The 13,482-nt window shown below is 63.6% G+C and overlaps 1 protein-coding gene across 2 annotated transcripts in view; it reads right to left on the bottom strand.

The window, feature by feature from the left end:
- Positions 1-13,482, bottom strand: part of LPCAT1 (lysophosphatidylcholine acyltransferase 1) — a 45,390-nt gene that overhangs the window by 19,293 nt on the left and 12,615 nt on the right. For both annotated transcript variants that reach the window (XM_044234230.1, XM_044234222.1), the window contains exons 2-3: positions 7,904-8,046; positions 2,147-2,361 (exon numbers count right to left, since the gene is read on the bottom strand). In XM_044234230.1, coding sequence (XP_044090165.1) covers positions 2,147-2,361; positions 7,904-8,046 — 358 coding nt within the window. The remainder of the gene's footprint in view (positions 1-2,146; positions 2,362-7,903; positions 8,047-13,482) is intronic.

The raw sequence follows: 13,482 nt of genomic DNA, 5'->3' as shown, positions 1-13,482 counted from the left end.
CGGATACAGGGAATGCGAGCTGGACTTGGGATGCGCCGTGCGTGACTTCTGACTGAACCCGTAACAAACGGCCCGGCACCCCCACACTTTTCTTTCTCCGTCAACCGTGACGCGTCTGGGACGCACGGTGAGGGACCCCGCACGCGGAGGACAGGCTGGTGGCCCTCCCGAGGTTCGGTCCACGGTGGGGGGCGCGGAGCTCTGCTCTGACCTCGCAGCCCCCAGGACATGCAGCCAGTGGAGTCGGCTTTCGAACCCTGACCTTGGGATGTGGAGGACAAAGTGCAGCCGTGAGTCTCCATGACGCTAACTTGGGACTTGAGCCGTCACTGAAGGCAAGGCTTCGAGAAGGGTTTGTGTGATTTGTACATGAAGGAGGGGGAGATGGCCCCCAAATCCCAGAACTTCCCCCAGAATGCTGACATTCCACAGCCTGAAGCTTAAAACCGAAAAGAGGGAATCGCAATGAAATTACAGAACGAAGTGGCTTCCCGCACCCTCGGTCGGGGCCCGCACTGCCTCACACTCGGGAGCCTACGACACCCTCTCAGCGCTTCCTAGAAAGAACCTAAAACGTACACCATGTTCCCTCGCAAGCAGCCCCCGAACACCATCACAAGCAGGGAACTCAGGAGAGTTCCGCGGAGGCGGTCAGGGCGTGGACCGTATGCCCCTGGCGCCGGGGCACCAGCAGCACGTGCCTCCCGCCGGACCAGAATCCTCGGCGGATGCACTCGTGGTCTGAACGGTGAGAGGCAGGCAGAGGAGAGGGACGGCGGTGTGGCCTCCCCTCCCCCAGGAGCAGCCTAGAGGAAGCAGGGCTGGGTGGCAAGCCCAGGAACAGAAGCCAGGGGGGCAGGAATCAGGAGTAAGCCCTAGGACCTGTGCGTGAAACCTCGTTCAGGAAAGCAGTCTTTGCAGATGTAATTAGTCATGTACCTGGAGATGAGAGTACCCTAGGTTACCAAAGACAAGTGTCCTTGTGCGAGACGCACAGGGACAGACGCAGGGGAGGCCTGGGGGGAGGGGGCAGGGGCAGGGGGGACTCCGCCATAGCCCCGGGGCTGCCCGGGGGCCAGGGGCTGGAAGAGGCAGGAAGGACCGTCCCTGAAAACCTCTGGAGGAGAGAGGCTTTGGACACTTGACCTTGACTTCTGGCTCCAGGACTGCCAGTGTAAGCTTCTCCTCTCGTGCCAGGAGCGGGGCGATCTCTCACGGGGCCGAGGGACACCTGCACACCTGGGCTTTCGGTCCCTGTAACCAGCGCCCGACACTTCTATGTAACCAGACACTTCTATGGCCACGGGGTACAGGCCCTGCACTTGCCACGGACCAAACCTGAGCAGCCACTTGGACACATGACGCTGGAGGACGTGTGTGTGTGCGTGCGTGTGCATGTGTGTGCACGTGTGTGTGAACCCACTGAAACCCACGAGAACGAACATTACAGAGAAGCCGCAGCAGAGGGACAAGAAGAGACTCAAGGGCAACTGCCTATTTCATGTGGGTGTGACCGGCACTGACCGGCAGGGTGGGGGCCCGGCCACTCCCGGGGCGGGGGGGAGGATGGGGGAACACGGCACTCACCCCCAGCAGGATGGGGGGTCTCACTCACCCCCAGCAGGATGGGAGGTCTCACTCACCCCCAGCAGGATGGGGGGTCTCACTCACCCCCAGCAGGTTGGGAGGTCTCACTCACCCCCAGCAGGATGGGGGGTCTCACTCACCCCCAGCAGGATGGGAGGTCTCACTCACCCCCAGCAGGATGGGGGGTCTCACTCACTTCCAGCAGATTGGGGGGTCTCACTCACCCCCAGCAGGATAGGGGGTCTCACTCACCCCCAGTAGGTTGGGGGATCTCACTCACCCCCGCAGGATGGGGGGGGTCTCACTCACTCCCAGCAGGATGGGGGGGTCTCACTCACCCTCAGCAGGATGGGGGGTCTCACTCACTCCCAGCAGGATGGGGGGGTCTCACTCACCCTCAGCAGGATGGGGGGTCTCACTCACCCCCAGCAGGTTGGGGGGTCTCATTCACCCCCAGCAGGATGGGGGGTCTCACTCACCCCCAGCAGGTTGGGGGGGTCTCACTCACCCCCAGCAGGTTGGGGGGTCTCACTCACTCCCGGGGGGCGGGCTCACTCACTTCCCCATATTGGGATGTCTCTGCTCTCCGCCTTCATCACGATGGACGACATCGTCAGGGTGACGGCAATGGCATCGAAGTAGGAGGAGTGAGGAGCCAGCGTGAGGATGGCGGCCTCTGACGGAGAGGCCCGCTGACCCTTCATGACCACCCAGTGGAAGCCTCCGGAAAACCACATGGTGCGCATGATGGCCTTGAGCAGGAAATCCACTACCCTGCAAGAGACAGTGCTGCGGTCACGCCGGGCCGGAGCTGGGGGTCAAGGGCGCCGCGCTCAGCTCGCCAGTGCAAGGCCGACCGGGGGGACACGGACGCTGGGAGCTCAGTGCCAACCTCTGGCGGTCAGCCAGGGCGCTCCAGGCCCCTCCAAATCCCCAACAGCGGCTACTGAGGTGTCCGGAGGAGAGAAGACAAGAGATGCTGGGCCTCCCCCCTCTACTAGACGGGACGCGGGATGCCTTTTTATCAATTTGTCCAAGAAAACGGAAGTGCTGACCGCGGCGCGACACAGCAGCATGAGGACGACGCGGGGGCCGGAGCTGTGCAGCGGAGCAAGGACACGGCACGTGGGGGCCACTGGGGCTGCCGGCGCCGGACGGTGATTCGTCCTGAAACAAACCCATTACACTCTCTAGAACGTAATTAAAATTGGGGTTGATGCTGGGGCCTTGACCGAGCCACTCCTGTCCCTGCCCTGGAGGGTCCTGAGGTCTGGGAATCGATGCCCCGATGCCCCGTTGCTAAAGCAACCCTCTTCCGGATGAAACTCGATGGACGATAATGCGGGAAGTTAAAAAGCCACCAGCCCAGATTAACCGAACAGCTTCCTACTTGTTTTCACACGTGCGAGCGCGCAGACCCGTAAACCCCACCACCACCTGCGCCGGCTGCAGAGGGTCGAGGACCCACATCCCCGACGGCGCACAGAGGCGCCCGCGAGCGGCCCCGGGCCGCAAGCTCCGCAGCCCAGGGAGAAGGGGGGCCGCCGTGTCACGCAGACAACTGGACTGCCTGACAGAAGCACGAGCCCGAAACCTCTCTGGATTGACCCCCATGGGGCTTAAAACTGTCCCAAGAGAATTCCGGAAGAGGAGGCCCAACGGCACCGAGCCCAGAGGAGCCGTGAGCCCCTCGTGGAGCTCCTGCAGGAGGCCCCCACGTGCACGGCGACCAGTCGCCGCGCGGCGCATGCCGAGATGCTGGGCCGGGCTCCGATGGCGGCTCCGGAACCGGGCGTGACCACAGCCTCGCTCTTCTTACCCGTCCAGCCGCGTATGCTTAACTACGCTCCTCTGCACACAAGCTACCTTGCATAAGAACACGTTTCTACAAAAGCCACGAGACCGCCACCGGCACGCAAGGAGAAACGAGGCCTGGGGGAGGCTGCCGTGGGACGGAGAGCCGCCCGGGGGAGTCAGAGTCCGGGGCACACGGAGGGAGCCACTCGTAAGTGTGGACCAAATCCTGGTGTGCCCGTGAGAGGCACCCCCATCCCAGGTCAAAGGCCAAACCGCATGAAACAGAAATGGGAGCAGAGGGTGGGCCCAGGACGCCTAAGGACACTCTCGGGGGCTCGGAGGAGCCCCAGCCCCGGGGAGGCCGTGTAGCCTGCGGACGTGGACACGGACCTCAGAACCACGCCTGCGTGGACCGCAGCCCGCCTGACGCCTCCGCCTCCGTCGGCCCATCCGCGGCCGAGGTGGCCAGTGACAAGCCCGAGGGGCTCACGGAGTGATTCCCGGGAGTGGTGACGCGGGAGACGATCCACACGCACCTGCAGGGACTGCCGGCCCTTGCTGCCTCCCTGCTCGTCACCCGGTGGGCACCCTGGAACCCGAGACGCCAGCACGACCGGCCACGCGGCAGAGAAGAGACTCTGGCGTGAGGACACGAAGTGGCAGGCACCAGAAGGGAGGCTGGGCGTCCACGCTCTCCTCAGGCTGTTCCGGAACCCGGGCCGGGGCGCCATGAAGAGCGGCAGAGAACAAGAACACACGCTGAGCGATCCAGTATCCAGGCCCCCAAGAGCCTGTTCCCGGGGAGGCTGGAGGTCTCCGGAACATGCCGCAGGAAAAGGACAGCAGTGCAGACAGGAAGAGAACAGTTTCTTACGGCTGAAGACAGACAGACCTTCAGCACCACGTCAGGGAGCAGAACAAAGTGAAGACAAGACGACAGACTCCCATGATTTCCTTGGAAAACTTGTCAAATTCTGGGGGGAAGAGAGAAGGGTCCCAAACTCGCAGCGAGTAACAAGCCGACTCCCTGAGCAGCACAGCCGAAGCTGCCGGCAGCTTTGTGACTCTGGGGCCAAAGATCTGGAATCCGTGGTTCTCTGCCCAGACCAACTCCCCATCAGCATTGAGGGGAGAACGAAGACACACTCAGAGATGCACCCGAGTTCCTCCTGCTTGTCCTCTTTCTGAGACAAAACCTACAATCCAGGAAATCTTGGGAGGGAAAAATGAGAAAAAAAGAAAGAAAAACCCCAAACCAGGCCCAGGAGATAGATCATGCCCAAAAAGCGTGCAGGAAAGCATTGCACCTGGCAGAAAAGGGACACGTGGGGAGCCGGGGGCTCTAGGACCCTCTGGGAGGGCAGCGTGACCCCAGCAAGCTGGCGAGACCACGAGGGGGTCAGAGCTGGGAGGCTCAGGGCTCACTATTCTGTACTAATACAGGCAAAGCAAGAGTCTGACTGTAGCTGGAAAGAAGGTTAAATGAGGTCACGGCGCGGGGGAACTGGTTTCCTGGCAGGAGGGGGACCAGAGCTCTCCTTGGGAGCCAGGGAAGCCCAGCGAGGGGGCACCCTCTGCGGGCACGTGCATTCCCGACTGCCAGCCTCTGGAACCTTCTGTCGTTTACGCCCCCAGCCTGTGGCACGTGGTTCCAGTGGCCAGAGCTGCGACACCCTCTAAGCACGTGAGCCGAGGGGCAGCAGCCAGAGGACACTGCCGGCCGCGGGTCAGGTTTGCAGGACGCTCTGGGTTTTACAGTCATTTGTCATCTGGAAGTAACTCCAAGTCAACGTCTCTGTGGATTGTCTCATTCTACCTTTCATGGCGAACCGGAGGCGTTTATCTTAAGACGTCCGAATGACGCTAACGCCTCCAGCACAAATCCTCCCCGTCGGGACATCACCGACTCGCCCCGCGCCTCCCACCGGACCCCACGAGGGCTCTTCCGTCCCAGCCTGCGGACGCCGAGACCTGTTGTTCCGAAGCCCCCTTCCTCCCACCTCGCCGGTCCCCCCATCAGGCACGTCACCCTGCTCTCCCTGAAGGCACTCTGTGTTCACTGTCCTTTGTTGACCCAGGGCAGGGCAGTGCGTGGAGTTCCTGAAAAATACTGCTGCACGGAGACCTCGAGGGCGTATGGCTTGCACCCCAGCAGCAGCCTGTCTATCCGTGTGCGCACACACACGTCCCTGGCGCACATACATGGTTGCATACACGGTGCACTTTTGCATGCACGTAATGCTCACACATGTGCACATACGCACACACCCACACTTGCCCACACGCACAGACACACGTGCTCACGGAAGGCACTGCACACAGGCCCGCACACACGCACAGGCATGTACACAAGCTTGCACAACATAAACACGCGAACACAGCGCTGTGCGGCCCCCTCACACGCAGACACCCAGAGCCCTCATGAACCCTGAGACGCGTCCATGTCTTACCCTGAAGGCTGCCGCTCGGCACGCGCTACAGGCACACGCGGCACCTGGGGAGCCGGCTGTGGGCGCCAGTCGGTGGGCCTGTATCATCCACCGAGCCCAGGAGAGCTGCACGGAGCCGGCCTGGGGGCAACGGAGTCCAGCCCGGAGTCCGCACTTGGGAAAGAGAATCCGCAGGGGGCGCGTGAACAGGCAGGAGGAAGCCCAGCCGGGGGGAGCAGGAGGGGAGAAGACAGGTGCCGGAGGGAAGGCCGCCCTATCTCCAGACCCCAACTCTTAGACCCCGTCATCGGTCAAAAATTCTCCAGCTACAGATCCGTAACCTAGCAAGACCGAAATTCTGATTCCTGTCTGGTCCAGGTTTATTTTGCTGGATTATATATTTGATACTAAACTCATATTTGAGGGTTAAAACATTTAAGAAAATCCTCAAGGTAAAGCATGTCCGTCACAGAGAATTAAGGAATCTGAACAAGCCAGAAAGAGCACTGGAAGCCAGTGATGTCCCCAGCGCCCGGGAGGGCCACAGCCGACAGGACCTCCCTCCCCCCTCCCCTCCCCCCGCCTCCGGCCCCCAACTCACTCTCTCCTCCCTTGACCCACACCCGCTCTCTCCCCCCATACTCAGTCCCTCCCCTCCTCCTCCCAATACTCAGTCCCTCTCCCCCTCACCCCTACACTCATTCCCTCACTCCCTTCCCCCCTCACTCAGGACCCACGTGCTAGCACCCCCAGGCCCGGTGCCACACTGGAGCTGCCACGGGATGGGCCACAGCCCGCCGTCGAGGCTCCCGGGGAGGAAGACCGTGGTGCGCCGGACTCTGATGTGGTCTAAGCACGTGAACACAGGGAGGGCTGCACACCAAGACCCCCCGTGCGGGCTCCCGGTCAGGGCCACGCACACTCCTCGCGGGCTGGAGCTCACGGGCAAACCCATGACTCGAATTTCCGTCTCTGCTGCGCGTGGGACGGTCGCGTGTGCCCACGGCAGGTGCATGTCTGCGGAACCAACCGCAAGGGCGAGCGCCAGGTCCCTCCTGCCTCTGCAGGGCACCAGGTTCCTGCTGGCCAGACGCTTCCTAGGCCGAGGCGGACTGAGCCCGTCCGCTAAGCCCGTGAAGGGCCAGGAGCCAACGTTTGGAGCTCTGAGGGCCACACAGCGTCTGCGTCCGTGAGGGGCTCAGCGCCAGCGAAACTGTTGTAAACCGGGCAGCGGCCGGGGATGGCCTGGGGAGAGGGAGCCCCATGCGAGGCTGCCGTTTCTGCTCCTGCGCCAACTGTTCCTGGACCCCAAGAGGGTGACGACGGGTGCGGACAGCGGGCGGCTTTCAACACAACGACAACTTCTGGGACGCCAGAGCTACTTCCCAGGGTCCTTGCCTCCCAGCGCTTTCTTCAGCGACGGCGGATGCGCTGCTTCACGAGCAGCTTCACGGAGGAGCGAGAGGACAGTCTGAGCAGCTTCTGAGGCCCGCGCTGCGTCTCCAGCTACGGTGTGCTCAGAATGTGGGCGCCCGGGGGCCTGGTCCGCTGGGCGTCGGACGCAGGGCTCTGCCTCAGTCATGGTCTCAGGGTCCTGGGACGGAGCCCCGCACCCGGCTCTGTGCTCGGCGGGGAGCCTGCTCGGGGTTCTTCCTGCTCCTCTGCCCCTCCCTGTTTGTGCGCACACGTACGTGCACACGCGCTCTCAAATGAGCCGTAAGAAAAGACCCGTTCAGAACGTGGCCTTCCTGCTACTCAACGCGTAGCCACAAGGGAACTTCTAGGTCCACGGGGGGACCAGGGGACACCTGAGCCCATAGAGACCAGACCGGCACACGGGACACATGTTGGCTGACATGCAGCCTTCGGGGGCTGGGGACGTGGGAACACAGTGGGGAGCTTCGGTGCCGAGGGCACGGCGGCAGCAGCCACGTAGCCTGCGGGACCCTGGAGGACCCCTCAGAGCGGGATGGGGGCCGCGGGTGCCAGCGAACGGGACCGGCCACCGCGACCCGCCACAGCGTCCCGGATGGGAGACGTGGTGGGAGGGGGGAGGGGCACGTCCAAGCGGCTGTACACGAGGGACTCACTTGCGCCAGGCGGCCGGGGGCTGCTCGGGGTCCCCGTCCACGCAGCGCAGCGACGCGAAGAAGGTGAAGGGCCACGCCAGCAGCATCATGGCCACGACGAGCAGCAGCCGCAGGGGGAACAGCGTCAGCGACATGAGCACAACCTGCAAAGACAGAGGCGGGTCACTGCGGAGGCCGTCAGCACGGAGCCAGGCCTCTCGCTCTGCGTGGGGAGCCGGCCCCGGCCCACGCGGAAACGCCGCACCTGCCCCAGCCCAGGGCGTGGCCCTCGCTCACCCGGGGTGGTGGGGGGGGCGCGGGCAGGGTGTCCTGCAAGGGTCTCCGACCGTGGTGCCGCGCCCCTTCCCCCTTCAGCCTCAAGGCCCTAGGCTGAGAGCGGCAGGTGGACAGCGGGGCCCCCGACCCCGGCCCCTCTCCGGCCCAGCCCGGCACACGTGCCCTGCTCTGCTGAGCCTTCCCGAGTCCCTCCCAGCGTGGGGCGCAGCAGGTGCAGAGCCGCTCAGACAGACTGTGGACCACAAGGAAGACCCCGCGCCCCGCGTGACTCTCCAGCCCCAGGATGTTGCGGGCAGACGCCCGGCAGAGCACAGGACGCAGCCAGCCCGTCTCAAACAAGCAGCCCCCTCGGTCTGCTTGGGGAGATGCCGTGGGAGGGGCTCCGTGGGCCCGGGCAGGCCCTACCGTGACGGGGACAGTGGCCACCAAGCGGTGGTGAGGATGGACTCGGGGCTCACCAGAGGGGCCTCGTCAGGGACCGTCACGGTGGGGGACACTCCCACGCACAGGGCCACGGTCTGGTTCTCACCAGGGCCACGTGCTCGGGAACGCTGCTTTCTGGGATGAATGAGTCTCAGGCAGTCGGTCAGAAAACAGGGCTGGGGCAGGGATGACAAGACTTAAAACTTGGAAGGGATTTACGATCAACAGACACAATTTATATATTTGCAAAAATACACACTTCAGACATGTGGGTTTTGCTGCAGGGAGGACAGAAAAGGCCAAGAGAAGGTGCGCGGTGATGTCTCCCGGCTGCCTGGCTGGCCCAGGCCCAGGAGCCGCACGGCCGCTTGCCGGCCAGGCTGCTGTCACCTGCTCCTGCGTCGCCGACGGGCCACGGACCCTCCGCGGACTCTGCCGGGTCCTTTGTTGAGACCCACACACGGCGCGAGCCGGTGTGAAATTGAGACGGTCTAGTACTGCGTGTGGACAGGAGAAGGGATTAATGTGCGCCGACGCACTGGAAGGACCGTGGTCTCGGCACAGACTCAGCACAAGAATTACAAATGAGGTATTTCGCACTTTTTCACACCGTCTTGAAAGCCCAGCGTTCATCTGACACTCCGGGTCATGTGGGGTCCAGGCCGCCCCATGTGGCACCTCCCCGTGACCGGTACGTCCCCATGACCGGCAGGGGACGGCAAGCTGGGTGGCCACCCCCTCCCCTCCCCGTCCAGTCCCGGTCACCACCCGGGGCCACAGCCTCCGGGCCGGGCAGCAGCAGCGACAGCAGATCTGTCTCAGGGGGGGACGTTGGGGACGTTTCCTGTCAACTGAGCGCTTCCTCTGGGCTGTAGCACACGTTCTTGGAGGACGAGAACATCTTCCACCCCCCGGCTTCGGGAGTGGCGTTTGCTGTAGCCGTGAGCGAGCGGAGCCGCCGTCCCTCCTGCGTCGAGTGGGGACAATACGGCTCCCACTCACTCAGCACACGCGCGACACGCCACACCCAAAGGGCTCCTCCGTGAGGCCTCGGTGACGTGCCGGCAGGCCCCCCACTGGGGAATCTTTTCTCTCCGGAGCTGCGGAGCTCGCCTGTGAGCGCGCGTCCGGGGGCACGTCTGGGGCAGGCCTGGCCACGGCTTCCCTCTGGGCGGACGCAGCGGGGACGTCCGTGCACCGGGGAGCCGGCTTCTCCAGGCACTTGCTCCCAAGATACACTATCTAAGGGCTGGTTTTTCCTTTTTCTTTCTTTTTTTTTTTTTAACTATTTATCTAGATTTTCTATTTCTGCCTGAATTCATTTCAGGGGTTTTCTCAGGGAAAATCCTCCGTAAAAGTCCCAAATCTTTTTCTGCCCGTTACTTCCCCGCTGTGTGTTTTCAAGGGAACGGAGCGAAGCCGCCCGTTGCCTCCTCCTGGCGTTTAGCACGACCCGGCCCCGACGCGCCGCGTCCTTGCGGTCACCTGTGTCCCGGCGACTCTCCAGTTTGTTCATCTGCTTACGGAGCCGCTGGGGGACGTCCTGTGCTCTGGGGGACGGGTCTCTACTGTGAGCCGCCTCTCTACAGTCGACTCCAACCCCTCCTAACTTCTTGAGGCAAAGGCCCTCGCGCGATCCTCTGACGTGCTTCCCTGCACAGGCGCGCTGAGAACACACGCCTTCTCGGAGCCGCACGCAGCCGCACGGTCCCGTCACCGGCCCGACGGCTGGTGGCCGCCGCGGCTGGATCCCTGTGCCGGCGGAGAAGGCGCACGGACGGAAGGTCTCAGGTTGTCCCGCGCGGCAGGGGCAGCAGGGAGCCCGGCGCTTCTACCAGCCACACCCAGCCGCCTGCCTTTCCCGTCGCTGTGTGCCCCAGAACGGCACCGCACCGGGCGCCGGGAGAGCTCGCGACCACCGTCCTACCCCGTGCGTCTCCGAACCACGGACCGGGTCAGGGCTCCGAGGGGCCCCGGGAAGGCAGTGCCAGGGAAGCGCGACCTGGACCTGCCCAGTGCTCTTCACGTGGCTTAGTTAATGACATACGTCCCCGCAGGCAGGCCGGCAGCCACAGGGCTCACTCGGCCATCCCCTGGGACACAGAACGTGGCCACCTTCAGCCCTCGATGAAACACTCACGTGCCTGCTCTTACGTGCACCCAGGAGAACAGTCGGGTTTCCAAGCTTCACAGCCAGCAGGGAAAGGACACGTGAGCGACCATCGCAGGCCACAACCCTCTGCAGACACGCCCCCCATGAGGGCAGGTGGACACGCAACGTGGTCTGAGAGTCACAGACCTCCAGTGAACTGCTGTGGCTCGGCCTGAGGGTTGGGGCAGGAAGCGGCTCTACAGACACATACTCGCCGAGTGCCGGGTGAACTGCCTGGGGGAGGCGAAGGCCCTCGGGAGCACACGGGGTGCAGGAGGGCCTGCCCGGGCTGCTTCCCGGGACCCCAGGGCTCTGCCTCCGCCTCTGGGCAAAGAGAAGGCCTATGCGTTTACGCTGGGCTCAGCCTGGCCCTGGAGGAAAGGAAACTGTCCCCAGGAGAGGCAGGACATGGAAGGCTTCATGCAACCCCTTCTAGAATCTTCTGTGGGCTCTGACCACTTGTTCTGAGCTCTAAGCTGCCCCTGGGGTGGACGTTCCTGTTCTCCTGCTTGCACCTCCTGGTCCACTTGTCTTCACGGGCTCTGTGGCCTGGCCGCTGGCCTCCTGGCACTCCCACCGTCCAGCACACCCTGCCCACACCGGCCCTGCACCTCAGCCTGTCTGAGCAGACTCAGCACTTCCAGCCACGGGACAACAGCCAGGGATGCTGTGTCAGCCACGTGGACATTCTCAAGTGTGCTGGGGCTGCAGAAAGACCACAGTCACCGCAAAGACGTTGGGAGAAAGTCCTGTTGGGCTGGAAAACATAGGGCACGGAGCAGAGCACAGGGAGCGGCCCGGCTGCCTCTAGGCAGTCCTGCTGAGAGCTCACGGGCACCGTGATTAGAGCCCGGTGGACACAGTGCCGCCGTCCCTGAGGCAGCCGCGGGCACCTCTGCTCCTTGGCCAGCCTGGAGGGCAAGCCTGCGGAATCACAGAGCTCCAGTATCACGGTCCCCGGGAGGGAACCTGTAGGGAGGCAGGGGATCCCCTTGGGAGAGGGCAGGGATCCGTTTCCCACAACCCAAAGACCCAGCTCTTCTGGGTCTGGGGGTTGACTCGGACAACCCCCCGGCTTGGGGGGGGCAGAGACAGCCCCCAACATCCACTCCCACAGAAGCCCCTCGTGGAGCCGCGAGGTGGTCAGCAGCCACAGGTAATCCGTACTGGCAGGGACGGGTGGACGGCAGTCCCTGGAGACGCAGGCACGGGCGGGGGAGCAGGGGCCTCGGGGAGGGAGAATGCGGGCCGTGCTCCCGGTGACGGCCCTGGGCAGGGCCGGAGCAGAGCACGGCATGCATGCGGGAGGGGTGCCCGCTGCAGACCAAGCAGGAGAGGCTGGGGGTGTGGGACCCGCGCCCTCCACAGAGCTCCGAAGGCTGTGGCCTCACTGCCCCTCAGCAGCCCGGCCACCCTCAAGGGCACCAGGTCACGTAAACTCCTGTGAGCTGAGGGTTTACAAGCCCCTTCTAGGAGGCCCTGCATGCAGGCTCCCCGGCTGAGTGAGGTCACGCTCCGTGGAAGCTGGCTGCGACACGTGGTCCGTCAGGAGGGGTTTACCCAGACACGGACACGCAAGCTGACGGTTCCTGTGTCCCGAGGCAGCATCTCCCGTGGCATGCTCCGCCAGGAGGCCCTGTGGGGGCCCCGCTGCAGGGGGCCTGTCCCGGCAGCCTGTGGGCTCTCAACACCATTTCCTGCCCAAAGGAGCCAGGCCTCCTGGAAGAAGCTGTTCCGAGCTGGGGCAGGAAACGTGGAGGGTGACCGGGGACAGCAGGAAGGAGGCAAAGGTCCCCAGACTCGGGAGCCCCCCGGCAGACAACAGTCTGAGCACCGGTAAGATCGTCACACTGATGGGAACCTCACGTGTGCGCACACCCTGCGTCCAACGCCCTGGGCACACGCACACGTCTGCACACACCCCGCCTCACTGGTCACCTCTGGAGGGACGTGGGCTCCTGAGTGTGACGCTGGCCCATGTGGTCATGAGACCACCCCACAGGGCAGCCGAGGGGGGACCCAGGAGTGTCCCGCACAGCCTCCACCCCATGTGGAGGAGACACAGCACACGCCAACAGAAACGGGTGCATCTGAAAGACAGGGCCTTTAAGAGGGGATTAAGGTAAAGTGAGGTCACTAGAGTGGACCCTAATTCCACACGGCAAGTGTCCTTCTGAGAAGACATTAGGTCACAGACACACGCAGACGGCTCCTAGAAGAGATGGCGTCTATACGCCCAGGAGCGAGGCCTCTGGAGGAGGCTGGAGATGGGGCGTCCAGTCTCTAGGACCGGGGGACAGAGCGTCTGTTGCTGAAGCCCGCGTGTCTCCGATCTTCCTGTTCCGATGTCACACATTCACCGAGTGCAGTGAGTTCACCAACGGGCCGTCTGGAACTCTCTACCGAAGGCCCCTCTGGTCACAGTGCCCAGCTCAGACGTACCTGGTGGTCACGCCCTCCTCTGCCAAGCCCCCTAACCTCGTCTTTGTGCCAGCTGTCCCAGTGTCTTGGGTCTCACAACACGCAGCTGCTGATGCACTGTGTAGGAGACAGAGGACGCTGGAGCGCACTCGGGTCCCCAGCGTCTCACCCACGCCATCAAGGGTCACTGGGTCACTGCGGCAACACGGTCCTTGCCGGGAGTGGACGGTCCAGCCACGACCCCAGATGCTGTGCACCCCCAGAGCATACACGGGCCTGGTGCCATCAAGGGGCCCCCAAGCTGTGC

Source organism: Neovison vison, chromosome 1 (genome assembly GCF_020171115.1).
Source record: "Neovison vison isolate M4711 chromosome 1, ASM_NN_V1, whole genome shotgun sequence".
Lineage (NCBI taxonomy): Eukaryota > Metazoa > Chordata > Mammalia > Carnivora > Mustelidae > Neogale > Neogale vison.
The sequence above is the reverse complement of the archived record's forward strand: the minus strand, read 5'-3'. Positions and strand labels throughout refer to the sequence as shown.